A 20,728-nucleotide genomic window follows, 5' to 3' on the forward strand; every position below is an offset into this window, starting at 1 on the left:
CAACTTAAAGGTGATAAAATATGTATTTGATTTTTTGGAAAATTACAAGCAATTAAAAAAGAAGTAATCTTAAAGGTGATAAAACATGTGTATAGCTTTTAAGATCACAACTCACTTATCTTGATCAAATGATCTGAGAAGTCATTATATGGGTAGAAATTAAAGGTGTAATGGATACTTAGGTTTAGTGGACTAATATAATATACTCAAACATATTGATGACGTCGAATAAAAAGGGAGAAAAGGCTGAGTATGCAAAATACATGCGAGAGGATAACGAATAAATAAAAAAAGAATTAATGGTCGAAAATACTCGATTTATTTTGAAGTTTATGGTAAATTTTAAAAGAAATATTAAATATGAACAATGTAAACAACAAGTCGCTTTGGCCGAGTGGTTAAGGCGTGTGCCTGCTAAGTACATGGGGTTTCCCCGCGAGAGTTCGAATCTCTCAGGCGACGCTATTTTTGTTTTTTTCATTTATTTTCAGTTCCATTTTTTTAATTATCCAAAAGAACTTTATTAAAATATGTACATATATATTGTTCATTCGAAACTACACTTTCGTTCTTAACAGCTGTGTTTTATCATTTTGTTTTTGAAAAAAAAAAATTGCAGGGAAACGACTTGTCCTTTTCTCCCACAGGATGTCATTCATCATCAATTAGCTTGGTATATATTATTATGAACGAGAATTGCATAATTTTGAGAGTACCAACTAGCTCCAGTCGGATTTAGATATTATCGCTCAAGTTGCCGACTTTAGTACAAACTGTTTGTCGATTTTTTTAAAAATGCTTGTTTGTGGAGCAAAATTGATAAAACTGTAAATTTAGATAAATCCATGCGATAGTTTTGGCCTGTGAAACAGGACTAATGGAACAAAACTAATTATGAAGGCTCAAGGCGGGAGAATGTGTTATTCAGTTCTGATGAATGATTTGGCACTGTACAAGTTTTCCGACCATCAAAATAAATCTAAATTTAAGAGTAAATATCTATTCAAATAATCAACATTTTTAGATTTATTGGGCGACAAAAATCCCTACCGCTACACCATAATGTGTTATATTTAAGAAGCTACTTTGCGACAAAGTAGCAATTCAGAAACAATCTATCACTCATATGATAAAAAAAATAAATCAATACGGAAAAGATAAATTATAAATAAAAAATATGTTCAGATATATCAAATTTTGACTCTAAAATCTTATGTAATAATATTCTATGTCTAAAATCTTATGTAATAATATTCTATGTTTTAACCACTGCATCACCTTAAGAAAACAGATCTATGTTACCTGCCTGCCATTTATGAATTGTAAGTAACGATAAACCCAATTAGCATGGGTGATCGATTACGTATGTGAAGTTAAGTGCTACGAAATGGATGTTTTTTTTAATTACATTTATTTAATTAATAAAAGGGCAATCTAAAATAAATAAGCCAGGATGCAGAGGCAGAAGCCAATAACATGCTTTACTTTAGTCAGTGGCGGTTCCACCTTTTCCCAATAATTAAACCCTAGAGAAATACAACAAATATCCATATAAGCTTATTTGAGAGCCTACTTTTCAGTAAAAGAAAATTACAGAAGCAAAAGGACCAGCAAACACAATTAACATTAATTTAGAATAAGTCTGAAATCCTTAAAAAAAATAAAGGCTAAAGCAAAGACAACCTTCTCATTACATGTTATGAGGAAGTGAACATCTCTAAAGAGTAAAAGGCATGGGGAAAGGAGTTGAGATCAGGCAACGGGAATATCTGCAGGCACCAGCAGTGCTGGCTTAAGGTATTCCTCTTCATCCTTTGCTGGATGGATGGTGACGAGATCAGGAAGAGGGGTGGTGGGGCCTTGCTTCCCTTTCGGATCCCAATCCAACATAATTTTGACCTTGATTCCAAGAACACCCTATGTAGTTGACGGAAAAGGTTAGATGCAGAAAAGTTGAAGGCTAAACACATTCCAAAACAAGTGCAGAGACAAACAGTGGTGCATTCAATAATGAAAGTATGAAACTAAAATTTTTAAGAATAATGAACAAAGCAGCTGTGAAAAGTTATGATATCGCAATCTGACTCGATACTACCCACACCCAAAATCCTTCGGCGCACACTCACAACAGCTCCAGAATGCTTAATTTACTGCCAACTGACTCACGCCTGTTCATCTTTTTATTGTTTCCCTGCTTCCATTGTTGGAAGAATTTAGTGACCTTGACAACTCTTGTTCCATCATCTCAACCTCGTTCCCGCCCATAAGATTTTATTCAAAATGAGGTCATGGCACTTGTCAAAAAGAGTTTAAATTCAGATATGGATATGGCAATATTAAAACTGAAAATATAATCTAAGACAACCATGACTTACACCATCGAAACGTAACCCAACTCCTCCAACACAAGCCACCCCACTCCCTCCCAACTAGGTGTCAAACGAGCAGTACTGCTGTTTTTTTTTCAAATATATTAGTATTAATTATAAATACAAATACCTTCAAAAAAAATTATACAAAGTATCACTTCTAATGGAATTTAATTTAATTTTTTTTATTTTTTACTAATTTCTTAGTAATTGTAGAAAATATATATAATATTTAAAATTTTAAACCTAGCACCAAGTGGACTGCAAGCTTGGGCAGGGTCACCTCGTGGAGAACTTAAGAGTCGCACCTGGCACTTAATCTAGTTGCAGAGCCATTGCCCATTGGCACTTCTACTTTTGAAGTGCAAGGCACTCCCTTTCCTTGGACACAATGCAAGGCATTACTTTTCCTCCATGGCAATGTGAGGCACTCCCACCTTATTATACAACTAGGTTTTGTTGTGAAGTTCTCCCTCTTGCTCTCCCAAGTGGGTGTGACTGCTCCGAACTATTATTTTATCCAAACCCATGCTGTGTTGTGTCGGCATACAAGGGATGGGATACAATACCCAGTCTAAATATCATAGGTCTACCCTTCCAAAATGATTACACTTCCAAGTTCTTCCATCTCTCCCCAGAAATCATTCATAGCCTTTCCTCCAGTAGCAGCCTGCAAACTTCTCCAAGAACCTCGAGTAATTCCATGTTACTCCTATACCATCTTGAAACAAGGATTGACTCATCTCCCACTAAACCTAAGAAATACATGACCTCCAAGACACTTGCAGGGATGTCATCTTTGAGGTATGTATAAGGTTTGCCTACTCTCCATGCCTTCAATGGGGTTTGGATTTATTTCAAGGAATAAAATTAAACTAAGCTGGTTTCTCCTTTGATAGAAGAATAGATGGACAACATGATGGATTCCACATACATACCTGTCTAAGGAGAACATGCCTCACTGCTGAGTCAATGTATTCCTTGACTGGCTGACCAGAAGAAATCATGTACCCATCTTTGAACTTCATAGATTTAGCTCGCTGGGCCCTAAGTTTTCCACTCACAATTACCTGAAACAAAAATGGAAATCAATATCCCACTTCATGGAACTGTCAATCGCTCTAAAGTGTAAAAGAAGGATACCTCACATCCTTTTGCACCACTCTCCATGACAAACCTCAACACACCATAACAGGCCCTGAAAAAAACACTATGCAGATCAGACACCATTTCTATTGTAACATAATTAGTAAAGTAATAACAACATGAAAGAACAAGGAAGAGGAAATACAAAAATAAACAAGTAACTGTATCTCTGAACCTAGCTAACCATAGCTGATAAGTAGCATTTTTTTTATTGAATCAAGGATATAAGAACCATATTACTTTTCTTAAAGGGAAAAAAAATAGAGCTTTCAACTAGTTTGTGAATCACATATTAAGAAAATACATTAGAAAATGTGACTGCAAGAACCCAAAACCTATCAACTTATATTGACACAACATAGCATAGAATATAAAATGTCGAGTACAGAAGCAATAAATATAGGATATCGGGTTTAATCAAATATATAACTACAGATAAAATCCCAAAACAGAGGCATAAACTACAAGGAAAAACTAAAAATAAAATAAAATCTTAGAAAACAAAACAAGTACATACGCATAGAAAAGAATCATTCAACAGAAATTTGAAAACATATAAAATAAGCCTTATACTAGTTGATAAAATACAATAAACAAATAATATCAGCATAGTCAAGTGAGGTCGCATAAATTATCTAAAATAATTGATATAAACAGCAAATGACATCTATAAAGTAAAATTAAGATAACTTGGATAAAAAGTAGAATTTTTCAGGAGAAGAAAAAACTGGAAAGCAAAAATAAAATTAAAAACAAAAATCATAAAGAAAGTTTGGTAGGTAATAAAGCATTAGCATGTCACCATGAGCTATTAGCATGATATCAAGAGAAAACATGATCATAACATCATGGCCAGATCAATATAGTCACCTTCCGACACAAAGTTGGCACTGAAAACCTATTTGCTTTATAGATGACAGACATCAGGAATAAAATCAACTAACAAAATTTGCATAATGTAGATTCTGAAATTAGGGTAGGAATCTACAGGGCAATAAACAAATCAATAAAGCAAACATAATTTGAATATGAAAAATAAAAATACGTTTGATTAACTATGCTGCAAAAACATGTTACCAGGAGCCATTAACATGAAATCAAGTGATATCATGATCACAACTGCACCAATGGCAATCTCAATATTGTCACCTTCCGACACAAAGTTGGTATTTATTAACCTATTTGCTTTATAGATGACAAGCATCAGAATGGCAGAGTAGAAGTAGGATCATGATTCGCTTACAACTTAAATTAAAAATTATGTTAAATAATTTGAATAGTTTGAACAAAAATCTAGGAAAAAGTAATATCTTCTTGGGACAAAACAATAAACATATATCGAGATTTATTAGAAACATGCAACGACAGAGAGATGGTGTCAGTAATCGAACTTATATTTGAAACGGGGAATGAAACAACTCCCAACCTTCGAACAGCAAGGCCACCAAGAAGCTTGTAGCGCAGCGATTCAGCTTGAGCAATGGCACAGAGCCCCCTATTGTTCACCTTCTCTGCATAGAGCTCAACGCCATTCTCAGGAAATTTGAATCTTTTCTGCACCACCGACGTTAACTCCCTGATTCTTCTACCCTTCTCGCCTAAACCGCCATTCGACAAGCAATCAAACAGTAAGTATTAATTACAATGCAAAAAAAAATCAAAAAAAGGAAAACAAACAACTCACCGAGTACGTTCTGAGTGCGAGTAGCCCGAATAATGATCTCAGTTCTCATGGGCGTAACCCTTACTTCGACACCCGAATAGCCATCCTCCGCAAGCTCTCTAGTCAGGACTTCGTTCAACTCGGCGAAGAAAACTCCATCCGCCACAAACTGTGGCAGAGCGAAAGGAGTCCACCAAAGCAAATGATTTATGAGAACGGTAGATCAAAAAGATATGCTAAAAAGGAGAAACTTAGATCGGAAAAGGAGGAGCAACCTTTCGTTTCTTGCTCATCTGCGTCGCCATGGCAAACCGAACTTCCACCGCCGCCTACTCGCCTCGGTGTGCTGTGCACTCGTCTTCGACGCAACCCTAGATATCGGGGCGGGGTGCTTTGATGTTAAATACGGGTTTAGTCGAATGATCATACGGTCAGGATGCTTGGTTTATAAAATTGACGATTGAGATGGATGATAAGAGATCGAGAGAATCAGGACCGTCAGTATTAGAAAAACACAGTGTCAATTGATCGGATCCGGACCTGGCTCACCGGGTCGGTGTTGGACTCATGTCGGGCTAAACCTGACCGAATCTATCTTGTCAGGTCTATGCTATAAGGTTATAAATGATGGTAAAAAAGGTGAATACATTTGTCCCCAGTGTTCCCGTCAATTCATCTCAGGGCTACGTAGGAAGTAAATTACGGACGAGACCACTACTATCTTTGAGAATAATGACTAACACATAAAAGAAGTATTTAGCTATAAATAAATATAAGAGATAGATTTTTTTATAACGGGATATTAATTAATTTTCAACGATTAATTATCACTGATTATTGACGGTTCGTTATAAATTAACCTAATAATTTATATTTCATATAAAGGACAAATCTAGAATTTTTATCCCAAGGAAAGGAAAGCAAAAAAACCACATACAAATACAAATAAAAAAAATCATCACATAATCAAAATTAAAATATAATGACAAAATTTATGTATAAATTTTTTATATGTAAAATTTTTATTAACTATAATTTATGAAAATACCTTTTGCCTTTAATTTTCAAGGCATTCTATTTCTGTTGTCGTCGACGATCTATTCCTTTGCCACCACTCCTCCACCACCTAATTCATTACAACATTAGTGCTCTCTCCCTCAACGTCATATCTCGTGAATATCTCTAGAACCTCCTCCTTTAGCATCCACAGGGTGAGTCTCCCTTGCTTCTAGATAATTCTTCGCTAGGATTCGGGAACACTATCAGTTTACAGTACAAGAGGTGGATATTGTGATCTATCCGCCTTGTCCAGAGCAATGCCTCGTCAAGCCATTCTGGGTGGTTCGTGATGAAGATCATAAGTCGCTTCCCAACACATGACGATTATAACCCATCCACGAAGTTGAGCACGGTGGAGAAACTTAAGTATAATAATTTCATTATTAAGTGGAGGGGGTATAATATTAGTTATTTATTATTAAGTAATCACATAATCAAAATTTTGAGGAATAAAATATAATTTAATATTGTCCAATTAAATTTATAAAATACTCATTTTATGAAAAAAAAATAAGAAAAAAAATTATTAATTCAGAATTAAATGAATATCGTGATAATTATGTAAAACAATAAATTTATTAAAGTAAAAAAATATGATAATAATTATGTAAAATGATAAATTTATTAAGAACATAAATATTAATTTTAAATTTTAAATCATAAATAAAAAACAGAAGCAAGAAAAATATCAAATTTTTACTTCTATATTTTTTTAAAAAAAATGTATAACTAAAATAAAAATTGACATTCATAAACACTCAAATTCTTTCATATAACTATAATTTAAGAAGCATTTAGTAAAAGTTCTACCAAACTCTCCCTTAAAATCTTACACTTCTAAGATAATTAGATTTCAAATTATATCTCCCATTTGACGGATATGCTTCAATAATTAAAATCACATCACTTATTACTTAATCAAACATAATTATGTTAAATTTATTAATATTTATAAATAAAAACTATAATTATTTATGAATAAATATTAAAAATAAAATAGAATATTTGTTTAAAAATTCCATACTTTATTTTTAAAAATATCTTTATTTTCATGATATTATATCATTAATTTTTTATTTTTAATTGTTTTCTAATCTAAGAAGAAAAAATAGTATTGAATTTATTAATAATTTATGTTCATTTTTTTTATGACTAAACTAATTATAGATAATTCAAAATTCTAATTGATATTTTCAACACTACTTATTTTCTAATTAAAAAATAATATTTAATTATATGAATAAAATAAAATTAAATAGTTTAAAATATATATTTTTGTCGCCTCATGTTATTTGTTTCACTTAGGGATGACAATTTCATCCGAACTCGATGGAGGATTCGACATCCGACCCGAATGGAGGAGGGTTTGGAGGGACTATCAATACCCGATACCCGACCCGAATATCCGATTAAATAATATATATACATATATTAAAGAAAATTTTCTTTTTCTAAATCGACTTACTATTATTTTGTTGATATTAGTAGGAGACTATATAGATGTTTAATCTAATTTTTTTATTATATATATATATATATATATATATATATATATATATATATATATATAGAGGATGTTAATTTTAATATGTTTTTATTGAATGATAATAGTTCGATAGAAAGAAGAAAAATTATAAGTATAGAAGATATTCAATCCTTTAATGGGTATGGGTATACCCATTGGATATCCTATACCCGATGGGTATGGGTACGGAGGATATAGAATCCGACCCGAACCCGACCCATTGTCATCCTTTCACTTCATCATAAATTTAAAATTTTATATTTGCCCCTATCTACGATTATATAAGGTTTCGTAAAATAGGTGAAGATATAATTTTTTTTATGCGAAGGTAATTTTTTTTCGTCTTCTTCCAACTCTTTTACTTTCTCATGAATGCACACGAACCTCACATCTCAGTTCATCACTGACTTGATCGTCAAAGAGGGTAACACCGACAATGTCAATCCTTAGCTGAAAAATTTTACTTTGTAGGACAACAAGAGGGGACGCACCGATAAATCGACATCAACCACAAATTTGAACGAGTGATGAAGGACACCATCATTGGATGCTTCTATATATATATATTTTATTTTATGTATATTTTTCTTCCTCTCTACACTATCGATATAACTAATCAATAAGTAAAGAGATGACTCTAAAGATATATGGAAGATATATATAATTATTTTACATATCAATTCAATATTTTTTTCTTTTAATATTATAAAAAAAATATCCAAAACATAATAACATAATTATTTTTTACAATTATTTTCACATTTAAACATGGATTCGCTACCTTAGCAGTCCTCTAGGACCGTATCACAGATATGGAGGGAGGTATATATAGGTACACATGTCATAAGTGCATAGTAAGATAAACTCCAGGTCATTAGTTATAGAGAATTAACTCCTGTCCATTACGTTAATGATGTCATGCGTCCACCGTCGTACTACGTCCTGAGAGTATTATTTTCACATTTAACTTTGGTCAAAGGAGGGTAATACAGGGGTAAAATATAATTAAAATAGAGGGGGTTAAAGATAATTTTTCCCTTTTTTCTTAGATCTTAATATATCATCACTATCACGTCATAAGCATTAAAAAAATATTATTCTCTTTCCTATAAAAAATAACATCTTTATAACTTTTCTATAGGTCGTATGTTATCAAATTGTAATCTTTAGTTCGAAGGTCTCATCTGCATTACTAATTTTGAGAGAAAACAAATTTAAAATTTACTATTATTGTTGAACTAAAAACTTCAAACTTCTTCACCCCTACTGATTAGAGTTTTTTTGTTAGACTTTTTTTTTTTATTACAAATCTCTCAAAAATTATACATTCGAGGTACCTTTAAATTATAAGATAGTACAACTATATTATTATTTTAGCAATTATTATGAGAGTGTACAATTATGTCATTTTGCTGAGAACACCGACGAATTATTACGAGACCAGGTCACCTCTCGTGAGTTGATGTGGATGTTAACTTATCACCCATAATCTAGCAACAATCAGAATCGACAAGGAGATCTGTTGGATGAGGCTTTAAATAAGTTGAGCTGAGTTTTAAAATGTTCAAGTTTATTTGATAAGATAATCAAATTGAGTCAAACTGAGTTTAAAATGAATCAAATTTTTGTAATGATTATCAAGCTTGGCTTGGTTTATTTTTTATGAACTTAAACTTGTTTAAAGCTTGACTCGAGCTTGTTCGAGCTTAGTTCATTTAGATATTTTTGAGCGTTCAATTCAAAGTTGTTTGATTGTTTGAAACTTTTAGTTATTTGCTTGGTTATTGAGCTTGATAATTTATACTTTTTAATTTAATTTAATTTTATTATTTATTAAGTATATTGAAAAGAGTTTTATTAATAAATATGGTTCGTAAACATTGTTCACGAATGTTAACAAGTTAAACACATATGTATTCAAACTTATTTATTTAGTTTAACGAGTTGTTCAAGCGTGTTTGTTTAATTAATGTTATGTATATTGAACGAACATAAACAAGTTTTTACTAGGCCGAATACTAAGTTTGTTCACGAACGTATAGTTCATTTACAACGCTACTGTTGGAGCATGGATAGAATAAAATCGAAGAAAACCAGTTAGAATTATGGCTAGGGGTTTCCTGACACCGCCTCTTCGATGCTCAAGTTAATTTTCAACAATAGTCATGGAAGAAGAAGAACGAAGGAGAGTATTAAAGTTTTGATACATATGTGCATGTACCTACAATCGTCAGAGAGGGCTATCTTTGATTGGACAAGAGCTAATCCCTATGTCCACGTATCCTCTCATCCTATGAAATTATTATTTGTTTCTTGAATATTCTAAAATCCTAAAATTCACACGATTATTATCTTCTTCCTGAAATAGTCTTGAATCTTGAAATTCTAAAATCCTAAAATCCACGTGAGCATTATCTTTTTCCTGAAATAGTCTTGGATCCTGAAATTCACGCTATCGTTATCTTTTTCCTGAAATAATCATGAATTCCTAAATTTCCGCTAGCATTATCTTTTTCCTAAAATAATCTTGAATTGCAAGTCGAAGGAGACGGGATACCAAGGAGATGGGAGCACCTTGAAGTGGAGACGATCATACGAGGACACCTCAGAGTTATGGCGCCATGGAGACGAGACGTCCATGTGACAAGGCGTCAAAGAGACGAAAGGACCTTAGAATCGAGGGTGCTAAGGAGACGGAACGTCAAGAAAACAAGAATTCCAAGGAGACGGAGTGCCAAAAAGACGAGAGCACCTTAAAGTCGGAGGGACCAAGGAAAGACGTCCTGAGATCAAGATCGATTCAACTTTTTGTTTGATCGCTTAAACCAGACTACTAATCTCCTTTTCCACCTAACCCTTTTATATTACCTCCCAGATTAGCAGTCATCCTATAATATTGTTTCACAAATAATTTCCCCCCACGTGCTGCACGTTATCCAATAATTACTAAGACAACATTAAAAAAAATTGAAATAGAGTAAACATTATTTTGATAATAAATAAATAAATAATATTTTTTTTAATTATTCCAATAAAAAAAATCCTTTTAATTTTTATCCAATAATATTCATGAATATCATATGATACTCTCACAAGTAAACTTTTAAGATAAAGATATTTCAGCAAAAATATTGAAATTTTGGCGTCCTTTAAACTTTGAAAGAAAACCACATGGACAACTAATATTAAGCATCCGCACCAGCAAACAAATAATTTAACACTAAGATTAAGCATTGAGAGCTCTATGAGCTAACCATGTTAAGAAACACTAAGATTGACACATCAAGTGATAGTGTTACCAACCTACAAATACTATTTTAAACCAGGTTCTGGGAAAGCACAGCATAGTTCTCATCAATAACAGATGTTATAAAACTTCATAAACTCGCATCAACTGCTACAGCGAAGAGTGAGCTAAATGAAAAAAAAAGAAGATGAATTATGTTCTTGCGACTGGCTCCAAGGCTTCAATCATCACCACGCTGTTTCCTCGAATAACCTAAAGAAGAGGAAAACATTCGTTCGTTACAGTTAAACAGGAAATGCTGGAAATAAACGAGATTGTTTGGGCAAAGAGGAACTCACCACCATGCCAATATCATTCTTCTCATTGCCATTCACCTCCACAGTGTTGTCGATGACAAGGTTCATAAATTGGTCAAACCCACGAAGTGTGCCGACCACGACCCGGTTTGCATTCAGTTTTACTGAAAACAAAAGTTTCAAATTGAATGAGAAGAAATCTATAAAATTTAACAATTGTCTCATTTAGCAAGTGATGCAGCACAATAAATCAATCATCTCGCACAAACAACAAACTCATGGGAAGAAATTATTAATCTGGAAATTTTCAAAACAGAGGAGCTAGGTCTCTTTTTTAGTAACTCAGATCTTATAACTAGGAGTTAGATTTTTTTTTTTAAGTTGACAAAATCCAGCCCTTTGAACCGACTAATCCTGGGAGTTAGGTTTCTTTTGAATGGCCAAACATTGACCTATTCCCTCAGGTCTCTTTTAAATGCTTGGACATTCTTCTAAAACAAGAACTAAAGTACTAGTATGGCTTGAATCAAAACAAATCTTACAACTTCAAAACTCATAAAATTAAAAACTTCCTAATCCAAATCTTCAAGATTTTATATATTTTAATTCAAATAGCATCAGCATGCCTGCCTCTTGATAGATAAAAGATATGAACGGAATAGATGACATCAAACAATAGTTGATAAGAACATCTTGATTATATCTAAAGATGGTGGGTGGGGCAGGAGAAAAATTTTTTGTTCACCAATCTTGTCCTGCCCCACCCGCTTCTCATGTCGGTCATGTTCAGTGTCCAGCAATAAAAAATAATAAAATATACAAATATGTGTAATATAAATCCATTAAATTAAATTCAAGCGAAGCAAGCAAATAGGATAGGGCATGAAAGTTGTATCCCACATCCATCTCGCACCACGTATACAAGGGTGCCAAAATTGTATGCAGATAAAAAAAAATTTGATGACTACAAGTCATTCAAGTGTGCAAATTTGCAATGAAAAATGCTACAAATCTCAGAGTAAATGAATAAAAAATATAAACCTATGTAAGGGTCCTATTTAAGCACTTTTATGTAATATGGCATAGGTCTAATGCTTAAACCTTGCAAGGAAAATCCCATTATCACCTAGACAATACTTCACAACTTTGAATAAAATTGATAGGCCGTCTTTTCCCTTTAATATAAACTCCAAGAGAATGTAAATTCTTAAATTTATCACAACACGATTATTAGTTAGGCATCATATATGAAAAAGTTCACTTTTTTATGTGCTGTATTATTTAGATAAAGAGACTGCTTGTGTTGGTGACTATCAATTTTGAAAGCTATCAGCAAAATTTAACAGTTTTTTCAAGCTGTTTGTTGTATAGGAATGAAGAAACCCTACACCTTTCAACATCTGAACATTTGACAAAACATGTAACCACATTATTTGTCAATGATGCTATTCTCTCTTTTTTGTTGCTGTTATTAAATTCATTGATCAATTAAGAGGAATGGAATAAGTAACATCACTTTAATTGTGTTTCCTGTCTTGTCTTTGTTCAATTTCCTAGTACATTCACTATTGCTAGTTTTACATTTACATTCAGATAAGAAACTATTTTCTTGGGTGGCATTTGTGCTGATCTAGAGACCATATGTGTTTGCTTCCATTGTAAAGAAGTTCCTTTCAACTAATTTATATCACTATTTATTAATCTACTTCTAGTGGTATTAGTCTTTACAGATGTGCTGATCTAGAGACCATATGTGTTTGCTTCCATTGTCAATACTAAAAGAAGTTCCTTTCAACTAATTTATATCACTATTTATTAATTGACTTCTAGTGGCATAGATGTATCTCAAACAACCAGAGTTGACACTACTACGATAAGGGAGTACGATACATATGACATTATCAGTAACATTATCATAGCCTTGCTTTATCGTGCATAATAGCTTCAAAAACCTAACCAGAGTTCTACTTTCTAAACATGATCTGAAAGCTGACAACACAGTTCGATCTGTCACTGTATACAAGAAGCACATAGTACATAAACGTAAACTTAAGTAATATTGATATTATTAAACACTTGTATGAACAAAGAAAAATGATGACAACTACCATGAGGGCAACAACGGAAAAGAAATGACAAGCAAATTGAGTGAACATAGGAAAAATTCAGTGTCCAGAAATGGCATGCCAATACCTAAAACGGAAAAACCTACTGTGTTAGAACGATCAGTTTCGAGTTTTCGTATCTAAACAAAACGCCATGAAATCAGATTCTACGATTTTCCAAAAGGAAAAGGAGAGAAAAAAGTAGATCCAGAGTGCAATGGCACAAACAAAAAAAAAACTCACTTTGCAGCTGCTTGTCCATGTACCTGAAACAACAAGGCAAGTAGATGGAGTAACAATCAAACTTCAGTTCAAAAGATGAAATAAAAAGGAAATTGACGAGCAACACACTTCTTGAGATCCGGGGGTTGGCCTGATCGGCTCATGACGAAGACAAGCGAGAAAGAATCGGCGAGGCTAAACCCTAGATCGCAGTGGACATATAAAGACAGATTTACAGTTTTCCCCTGTAACTTTTTTTATTATCAATACAGAGACACTAGTCCAAACCAGGACTTTTAAAAACAATAAAACAAAATTTAACATTTTACGTGACAAAATCGAAAGGAAAAAAAATCAATTTGATGTCATAGAAAAAAATATATCCATATTTTATTTTTTATTCAAAAGAAATTTGATTTAGAACATCTATAATGAGATATTAAATGAGTATTATAATACTCATTTAATACCTCTTTTTCATTATGAGTGGGTATTATAATGTCCACTCACAAGAAAGAGGAGAGAGATCTCTTAATTTTTTAATATTTTCTTTTTTTTTTTAAATTATAAATTTTTTAATATTATTTATAAAATTAATAAAAGGGATGAATAAGTGGATGGTAGGACCCATATTAATGTTAAAAGGGATGTGAGTGAAAGAAATATATTGTTATAATGAGTATGTGACAGTGAACCCTATATCTTTTGATGGGATGATGGATGTTATAATGAATTAGCGTTGTGGATGTTTTTAAAAGAAAAAAAATTTGCTGACAGTATAGGGCAAAATTAAAAGGGCATGCAGATTTTATAAATCATTAAAAGAAGTCACTTTTTTCCATAAAAATTAAATGAGGGCTCCTCTTATAATTTTATCTTAAAATTATCACTTAATCCAATATTATTGTAGAAGTTAATACAGTTATAAAAGATTTTTTTTATATAATAGAGATATTCTAAATCCTAAATTCTAATCTCACTTTAAATACATTGTAATTACTAGTTATATACTATATAATTCTTAAACTCATTATAAATACATTATAACAACTATTAAATAATTTATATACATTATTGATCCTGTCCAAGTGCTAAGTCGACGAACGCTGAGGACGTGGCATTTTTCGCTGTCTCCGACTGGTGTTGTAGATCTCCGACGAACCTTCAAAGAAGCCGAGCCGGGAGGAGTTTCCCGGCGACGACCCTCCGACGCTCAAGTCAGGTAACGAAGAAGCAGAGTAACGTTACTGTGGCTACAGTGATCAAGATTGCATACCTCCGTCGAAGTTTGGGGGTCCTTATATAGGACCCCGGGGAGGCGCGGGTACGCTTCTCGATGCGTGCACGCTTCCCTAGACATACCTCGGTAGGTCGTGTCAGAAAAGCATGTCTGACGTCATTCCGCAATCGTCCGAGCATATCCCGGATGTGACGGTGGAAGCTTCCACCGTACGATACTCTGTCCACTCCTGTCGCCAACCATGCTGTTTGTTGGTGGCAGGTGTCTCGAGGACGAAGTTACCAGTTGTCATTTTTGTCTCTTTGCGCCATTACTTATCTCCGGGCCGAGCGGACCAGTTGCTCGGCGCTCATAGCCTTTGGGAATGCTCCGGTACCTCAGACCGGGGGGAATGTCATGCTCGTGTGCTCGGATGGGTTTGCGCCTTCTCGCCCTGTGGCTCGGCCGCTCGGCTTAGAGACTCTTTTACCTTGAGCATCGGAAACCTGCCCCATGGTTGGGTTGTCTTTCGTTCGGCCGCCTGGGAGACCCGTGCCGGGTGCCCGGTCAGCCGGATGTCCACGGATGGTCCGCCAGTCCGCTCGGCACGATCGTGTCGTTGACCCTTGACCTCCACGTGTCGTTGACCCCCCGCTACCGAGGGTCCCTCGTCTTTTTTACCGGATCACGTGCCTCCCTCTCAAGTCTAGTCGAAGGAGGCGTTAAATCCGACTGACTGGACTATGAGTCTGGCCAATCGACAGCCGACCCGCCAATACCGAAAGTACGAAAGTATACCTCCGCTCGGCCCTAGGGGTCGAATATAGCCGGTCGGCTAGTTGCCGAGGGCTGTCCCAATGGTTGATGATGATGTCCTCGGAATCTTCTCGGAATGCGTGCAAATCTCCGCCATTATGGTTGAGCACGCGGGTTCTGCCTCGTGATGGGGCTCATTAAATGCTTTCCTCTGACCGAGTGCCACGTGACACGGCTGACGTCTTCGTACGGTCGCCACCTTACGCCCGATGCGACGTCCGTCGGTTTGAAATGGACGGTGCGATGTGGGCCTAGGTTCCCGTGACCTGAATCCGACGGCTCAAGACGATCGGGCATAACCCTATAAAGTCTTTGCCCTTCTCCTTCGTCGCACCTTCACCTTCACGTCCAGAAGCCTCCTCCTGCTCAGTGCCCCGGCGACCCTGCTCCTCGGTATTCCGGCGATCCTTTGCCTTCTTCCTTCGCTTCTCATCTTCTTTGTAAGGTTCTTTGTCTTTCACTCTTTCTTTCTGTGTTTTCTTTGCGTTCTTTGCCGAATTCTCGTCTTTTGGTTACTGTTCCGTTCATCTCCCTCGATCCTTTGCATTTTCTCCCAATTTCCGCCTTCTCCACTGTTGTTCCGGCGATGGCAAGTTCCTCTCAGCCCGTGGACCTCGCTCTCAGCCCATGGTATACCACCATGGAGTCGCGGTTCGATCGGCGCGATGCCGAGAGCCTGATTAACGCTTTCGACATCCCTTCTGATTTCGAATTGATCTTACCTTCTCCTTCCGCTCGACCACATAACCCTCCGCGCGGCACTATCTGTTTTTTCCGCGAACAGTTTACAGCCAGTCTGCGGTTTCCTCTCCACCCCTTCATCGTCGAAATTTGTAACTTCTTTGGCATTCCGCTTGTCCAGTTGGTTCCCAACACTTTTCGCCTTCTGTGCGGAGTTGTGGTATTATTTAAGATACACAACATTCCCCTCCGCCCCGGAAGTCTTCTATTATTTCTACTATTCTAAGCAATCCGACCCGGGCACTTCAATTATGGCAGGTTGGACCGTCAACCTCTCCCGAGCTGAAGAAGTTTAAGACCCGACCGAACTATCTTCAAGCAACGAATCTGCTAGCCGGTCTGAAGCTCGACATCAACAAGCTTCTACCTGAAAGAGTGATGTATATATTCGGTTTGAGTCCGAGCCGGACCCCTCTCTCGAGCAGCTTTGGTAAGAACTTCACTTGTACATTTGCCTTGAGTTCTAACTGATTTCTTTCTCCTTTCCATGCAGCAAACATCGTAATGGAGTCGGTGTTGTTCGGGATTTTGAAAAAGAAAGCGACCGCGCTCGAAGCGGCAGCGGCCAAGGAAATGGAGCAATTGGGCATTGCTCCGGTCGGCTCTCACGAGGACGAGAGTGAAGCACAGGCAGGGGAGTCGGCCGCTCAGGCTACGCCTATAGATGCGGCTGGCGGTGCAACTTCTAGCAAGGAATCGACCGTTCGGGAAGAAGACTCCGAACCAGAGGACGAGCTCCCGCTCGACAGGAAAAGACGGCGAGTTGAGAAGCCTATCCGTTCGGCAACCTCCGCAGTGCAAGCGTTCGAGCGAACGGGCACCGCCTCTCAACGCGGCAAAACACCATCGGTCAAGGCGCTCTCCTCCGACCGGACTCCCTCTCTGCTGGATGCGCCTGCGGCCTCCATCGAAGCGGTGCCGGTTAGCTCCCTTCCTCCTGCACCACGCCGAGTCCTCCGCTCGGGCATTTTGTCCACAATGTCCAGCCCCGCCTCTGATCTTTTGGCGTCCACTCAGACGACTCCGGGTCGGCGCCGCACTATTAGGGCCTCCTTGCACCTCCCTACTGAGGCGTTTATGGCCGAGTCCGATCGGCCGATAGCTCCCAAACATATGATCACTATGAAGGGGGTCCCTTGCTGAGATGTGGGCGGACGCCCGGGTCGTGTGACCATGATACTGCTCGACAAGTTGACTGACAGCCACATGCAGCAGTCCACAGGGGTAAGCTTTATTTCTTCTTTATGTAGCCTTCCCGGTCGGCCTTTTAACATTTCTGTGTATATCAGCGATGGGTGGAAAACATTGCTATCGCCAACCGCTTGGCAATGGTAGAGGAGGAGCTGAAAAGGCTGAAGAGTCAGGGTGACCCGTCCTCTTCCCGAGGCCCTTCTTATGCCGAGGTACAGAAGGAGCTTGCCAAAACCAAGGATCTGTTAGAGGCCGAGAGGAAGAAGACGACCAACCAGGCATATATGTTGGACTAGCTTAACAAGCAGGTCAAAACCTATGACCGCAAGATTGAGCTCGCCACCACTCAGAAGAACACCGCTATCGCGGATCTGGATAAAAAGAATGTGGAAGCCCGAGCTCTAGAGCAGCGTGTGAATGAGCTAGCCGAGTTGCTAGAAAGAGAGCTGAAAGGCCGCTCGGAGGAGGTGACAAAACTCAAGGACAATTTGAAGGACTTGCAGGAGGCTCTTGATGCTTCTCGTGCCGCCTTCAAGGAGTACCAAGAGGCGGAGCCTGGTCGCATTGCCGCCTTGAGGCAAAACTACATCCGCTCGGCGGAATTTGTGGAGAAGGTGTGCGACCGGCTGGTCATCGCCTTCGAATTGACCATCACCGTCACGACGGACCATCTAAAGTCCAAGGGTCAGCTCCCCTAGTCCGTGGTCATCCCTGCTATGGAGCATGCGGCGTTTCTCACCACCATCCCGAAGCATATTTTTGACTACCTTGAATGAAGTATTTTCAGTAATTCTCCCGATCGGCTAAACCTTAATTTTAATGTGGCATCTGTAACTTTGCCTTCGGTCGGCGAACTTTTAAATTTAATTTTTAGAATGCTAACTTTTGCTCTGTCAGTCTTTCATTTCAAGTGCTCCTAATAACTATGCCGACCGGTTGCTCGACCTTTTTTCCCGTCTGTTTTAACTTCCTTGCCTGGTCAAGCGATCTTCATTCCAAATGGAACTTTCGTTAGTTTTTCGTTTAAGTATTTTTCTCAACTGCGCCGCTCGGTCAAGCGATCTTCATTCCAAATGGAACTTTCGTTAGTTTTTCGTTGATCGGCGCGACGCTGTCCCGTTCGGGGGGTTTATAGTTGCCGACCCGACTCTAGAGTTTAACGTCGCCGCGCTACGGTCTTCGGACCGGGGGGTTTATAGTCGTCGGTCTGACTCTAGAGTTTAACTTCGCCGCTCGACGGTCTTCGGGCCGATGGGTTTATAGTCGCCGGTCCGACTCTAGAGTTTAACGTCGCCGCTCGACGGTCTTCGGGCCGAGGGGTTTATAGTCGCCGGTCCGACTCTAGAGTTTAACGTCGCCGCTCGACGGTCTTCGGGTCGGGGGGTTTATAATCGTCGGTCCGACTCTAGAGTTTAACGTCGTTGCTCGACGGTCTTCGGGCCGGGGGGTTGATAGTCGCCGGTCCGACTCTAGAGTTTAACGTCACCGCTCGACGATCTTCGGGCCGGGGGGTTTATAGTCGCCGGTCCGACTCTAGAGTTTAACGTCGCCGCTCGACGGTCTTCAAGACGGGGGGTTTATAGTCGCCGGTCCACTCTAGAGTTTAACGTCGCCGCTCGACGGTCTTCGGGCTGGGGGATTTATAGTCACCGGTCCGACTCTAGAGTTTAACGTCGTCGCTTGACGGTCTTCAAGCCGGGGGGTTTATAGTCGCCGGTTCGACTCTAGAGTTTAACGTCGCCGGTCGACAGGATTTGATAAGTATATCGTTCATATACACTTCCAAGTTGCGCTCGATCTGCTCTCGGAATACCTTATTCATCAGCCGCTGATAGGTAGCTCCCGCGTTCTTCAGTTCGAACGGCATTACGTTGTAACAGTAAGTGTCGTCTGTAGTGACGAAACTGACTTTCTCTTGGTCTTCTTGGGCGAGCGGCACTTGATGGTAGCCCTGATATGCATCCAACATGCATATCAGCTCGCATCCGGTCGTGGAGTCTACTAGTTGATCGATTCGGGGCAAGGGGTAGAAATCCTTTGGGCAGACCTTGTTCAGATCCCAGAAGTCGATGCAGACTCTCCACTTGTTACCTGGTTTGGAGACCAGCACCACGTTTGCGAGCCAGCTCGGGAACTGCACCTCCCGTATGTGGCCGACCTCCAAGAGCTTCTCCACCTCCGCCCGGATGATGATATTATGTTCGGCACTGAAGTCCCTCTTCCTTTGCTTTACCGACCGAGCATCCGGTCTGACGTGAAGCTCGTGCTGCGCTATACTCGGTGAGACTCCTGGCAGCTCATGGGTAGACCAAGCGAAAATGTCACAGATTTTCTGGAGGCATCCGATCAGCTTCTCTTTCTGACTTGCCTCCAGGTCGGCTGCTATGAAAGTCGTGGTCTCCTGTCAGGAAGGGTTGATCTGTACCTCCTTTTTTTCTTCATAAACTAGAGAAGGTGGCTTTTCGATTATAGCGTTTACCTCGACTTGTAGCACTTTTCGAGCGAATCTAGCCTCGGCTCGGACCATCTCTACGTAGCATCGCCGAGCTGCAAGCTGATCTCCTCGGACCTCCCCAACTTGATCTTCCACCAGGAATTTGATCTTCTGCAGAAGGTGGAGACGATCACTCGGAACTCGTTGAGAGCCGGTCGCACCAGGATAACATTGTACGCGGAGGGAGCGTCGACCACGATGAAGTTGGCTGTCCGCGTTCTTCTGAGTGGCTCCTCCCCCAGCGAGATAGCCAGCCGGACTTGTCCGACCGGCAAAACTTTGTTACCGGTGAATCCGTAGAGGGGGGTTGTCATCGGCAGCAACTCGGCTCGGTCGATTTGCAATTGGTCAAATGTCTTCCGGAAGATGATGTTGACCGAGCTACCTGTATCAATAAAAATACGGTGAATAGTGTAGTTAGCTATTACTGCTCGAATGATGAGGGCGTCATCATGCGGGACTTCGACTCCTTCGATGTCCCTAGGCCCAAAGCTGATCTCGGGCCCGTTCGCCCGCTCCTGACTGCAGCCCACTGTATGGATCGTGAGGTGCCTTGCATGCGCCTTTCGTGCCCTGTTGGAATCTCCTCCGGTCGGGCCTCCGGCGATGATGTTGATTTCGCCCCTCGAGGCATT

The 20,728-nt window shown here is 38.6% G+C and overlaps 2 protein-coding genes and 1 non-coding gene across 3 annotated transcripts; 1 reads left to right on the forward strand and 2 right to left on the reverse strand.

The window, feature by feature from the left end:
* Window positions 1-380: 380 nt before the first annotated feature.
* Window positions 381-462, forward strand: TRNAS-GCU. Its single transcript has one exon. It is a non-coding gene; the product is annotated as a tRNA-Ser (tRNA).
* A 1,128-nt stretch (window positions 463-1,590) lies between these two features.
* LOC121997326 (40S ribosomal protein S3-3-like) lies at window positions 1,591-5,589 on the reverse strand. Its single transcript, XM_042551679.1, has 6 exons — window positions 5,454-5,589; window positions 5,200-5,347; window positions 4,942-5,113; window positions 3,513-3,567; window positions 3,308-3,439; window positions 1,591-1,917 (listed from the first exon to the last, which is right to left on the reverse strand). The coding sequence occupies exons 1-6, from the start codon at window positions 5,481-5,483 to the stop codon at window positions 1,753-1,755; spliced, it is 702 nt and encodes a 233-aa protein (XP_042407613.1). The 5' UTR covers window positions 5,484-5,589; the 3' UTR covers window positions 1,591-1,752.
* A 5,399-nt stretch (window positions 5,590-10,988) lies between these two features.
* Window positions 10,989-13,898, reverse strand: LOC121997327 (probable small nuclear ribonucleoprotein G). The gene is made up of 4 exons (XM_042551680.1): window positions 13,762-13,898; window positions 13,654-13,676; window positions 11,348-11,469; window positions 10,989-11,261 (listed from the first exon to the last, which is right to left on the reverse strand). The coding sequence occupies exons 1-4, from the start codon at window positions 13,794-13,796 to the stop codon at window positions 11,202-11,204; spliced, it is 240 nt and encodes a 79-aa protein (XP_042407614.1). The 5' UTR covers window positions 13,797-13,898; the 3' UTR covers window positions 10,989-11,201.
* Between the last annotated feature and the right edge of the window lie 6,830 nt (window positions 13,899-20,728).

The sequence above is a fragment of the Zingiber officinale genome, chromosome 6A (genome assembly GCF_018446385.1).
Source record: "Zingiber officinale cultivar Zhangliang chromosome 6A, Zo_v1.1, whole genome shotgun sequence".
In the NCBI taxonomy this organism is placed as follows: Eukaryota; Viridiplantae; Streptophyta; class Magnoliopsida; order Zingiberales; family Zingiberaceae; genus Zingiber; species Zingiber officinale.

Excerpts from the sequence above, each read along its gene's own strand:
- LOC121997326 (XM_042551679.1), bottom strand. The coding sequence starts at position 5,483 with ATGGCGACGCAGATGAGCAAGAAACGAAAG. Across the intron at positions 5,348-5,453 it reads AGATGAGCAAGAAACGAAAG|TTTGTGGCGGATGGAGTTTT; the intron begins GTTGCTCCTCCT and ends GCTCTGCCACAG. Across the intron at positions 1,918-3,307 it reads GGCATGTTCTCCTTAGACAG|GGTGTTCTTGGAATCAAGGT; the intron begins GTATGTATGTGG and ends TCAACTACATAG.
- LOC121997327 (XM_042551680.1), bottom strand. The coding sequence starts at position 13,796 with ATGAGCCGATCAGGCCAACCCCCGGATCTCAAGAA. Across the intron at positions 13,677-13,761 it reads CAACCCCCGGATCTCAAGAA|GTACATGGACAAGCAGCTGC; the intron begins GTGTGTTGCTCG and ends TTGTTGTTTCAG. Across the intron at positions 11,262-11,347 it reads AGAATGATATTGGCATGGTG|GTTATTCGAGGAAACAGCGT; the intron begins GTGAGTTCCTCT and ends CCTCTTCTTTAG.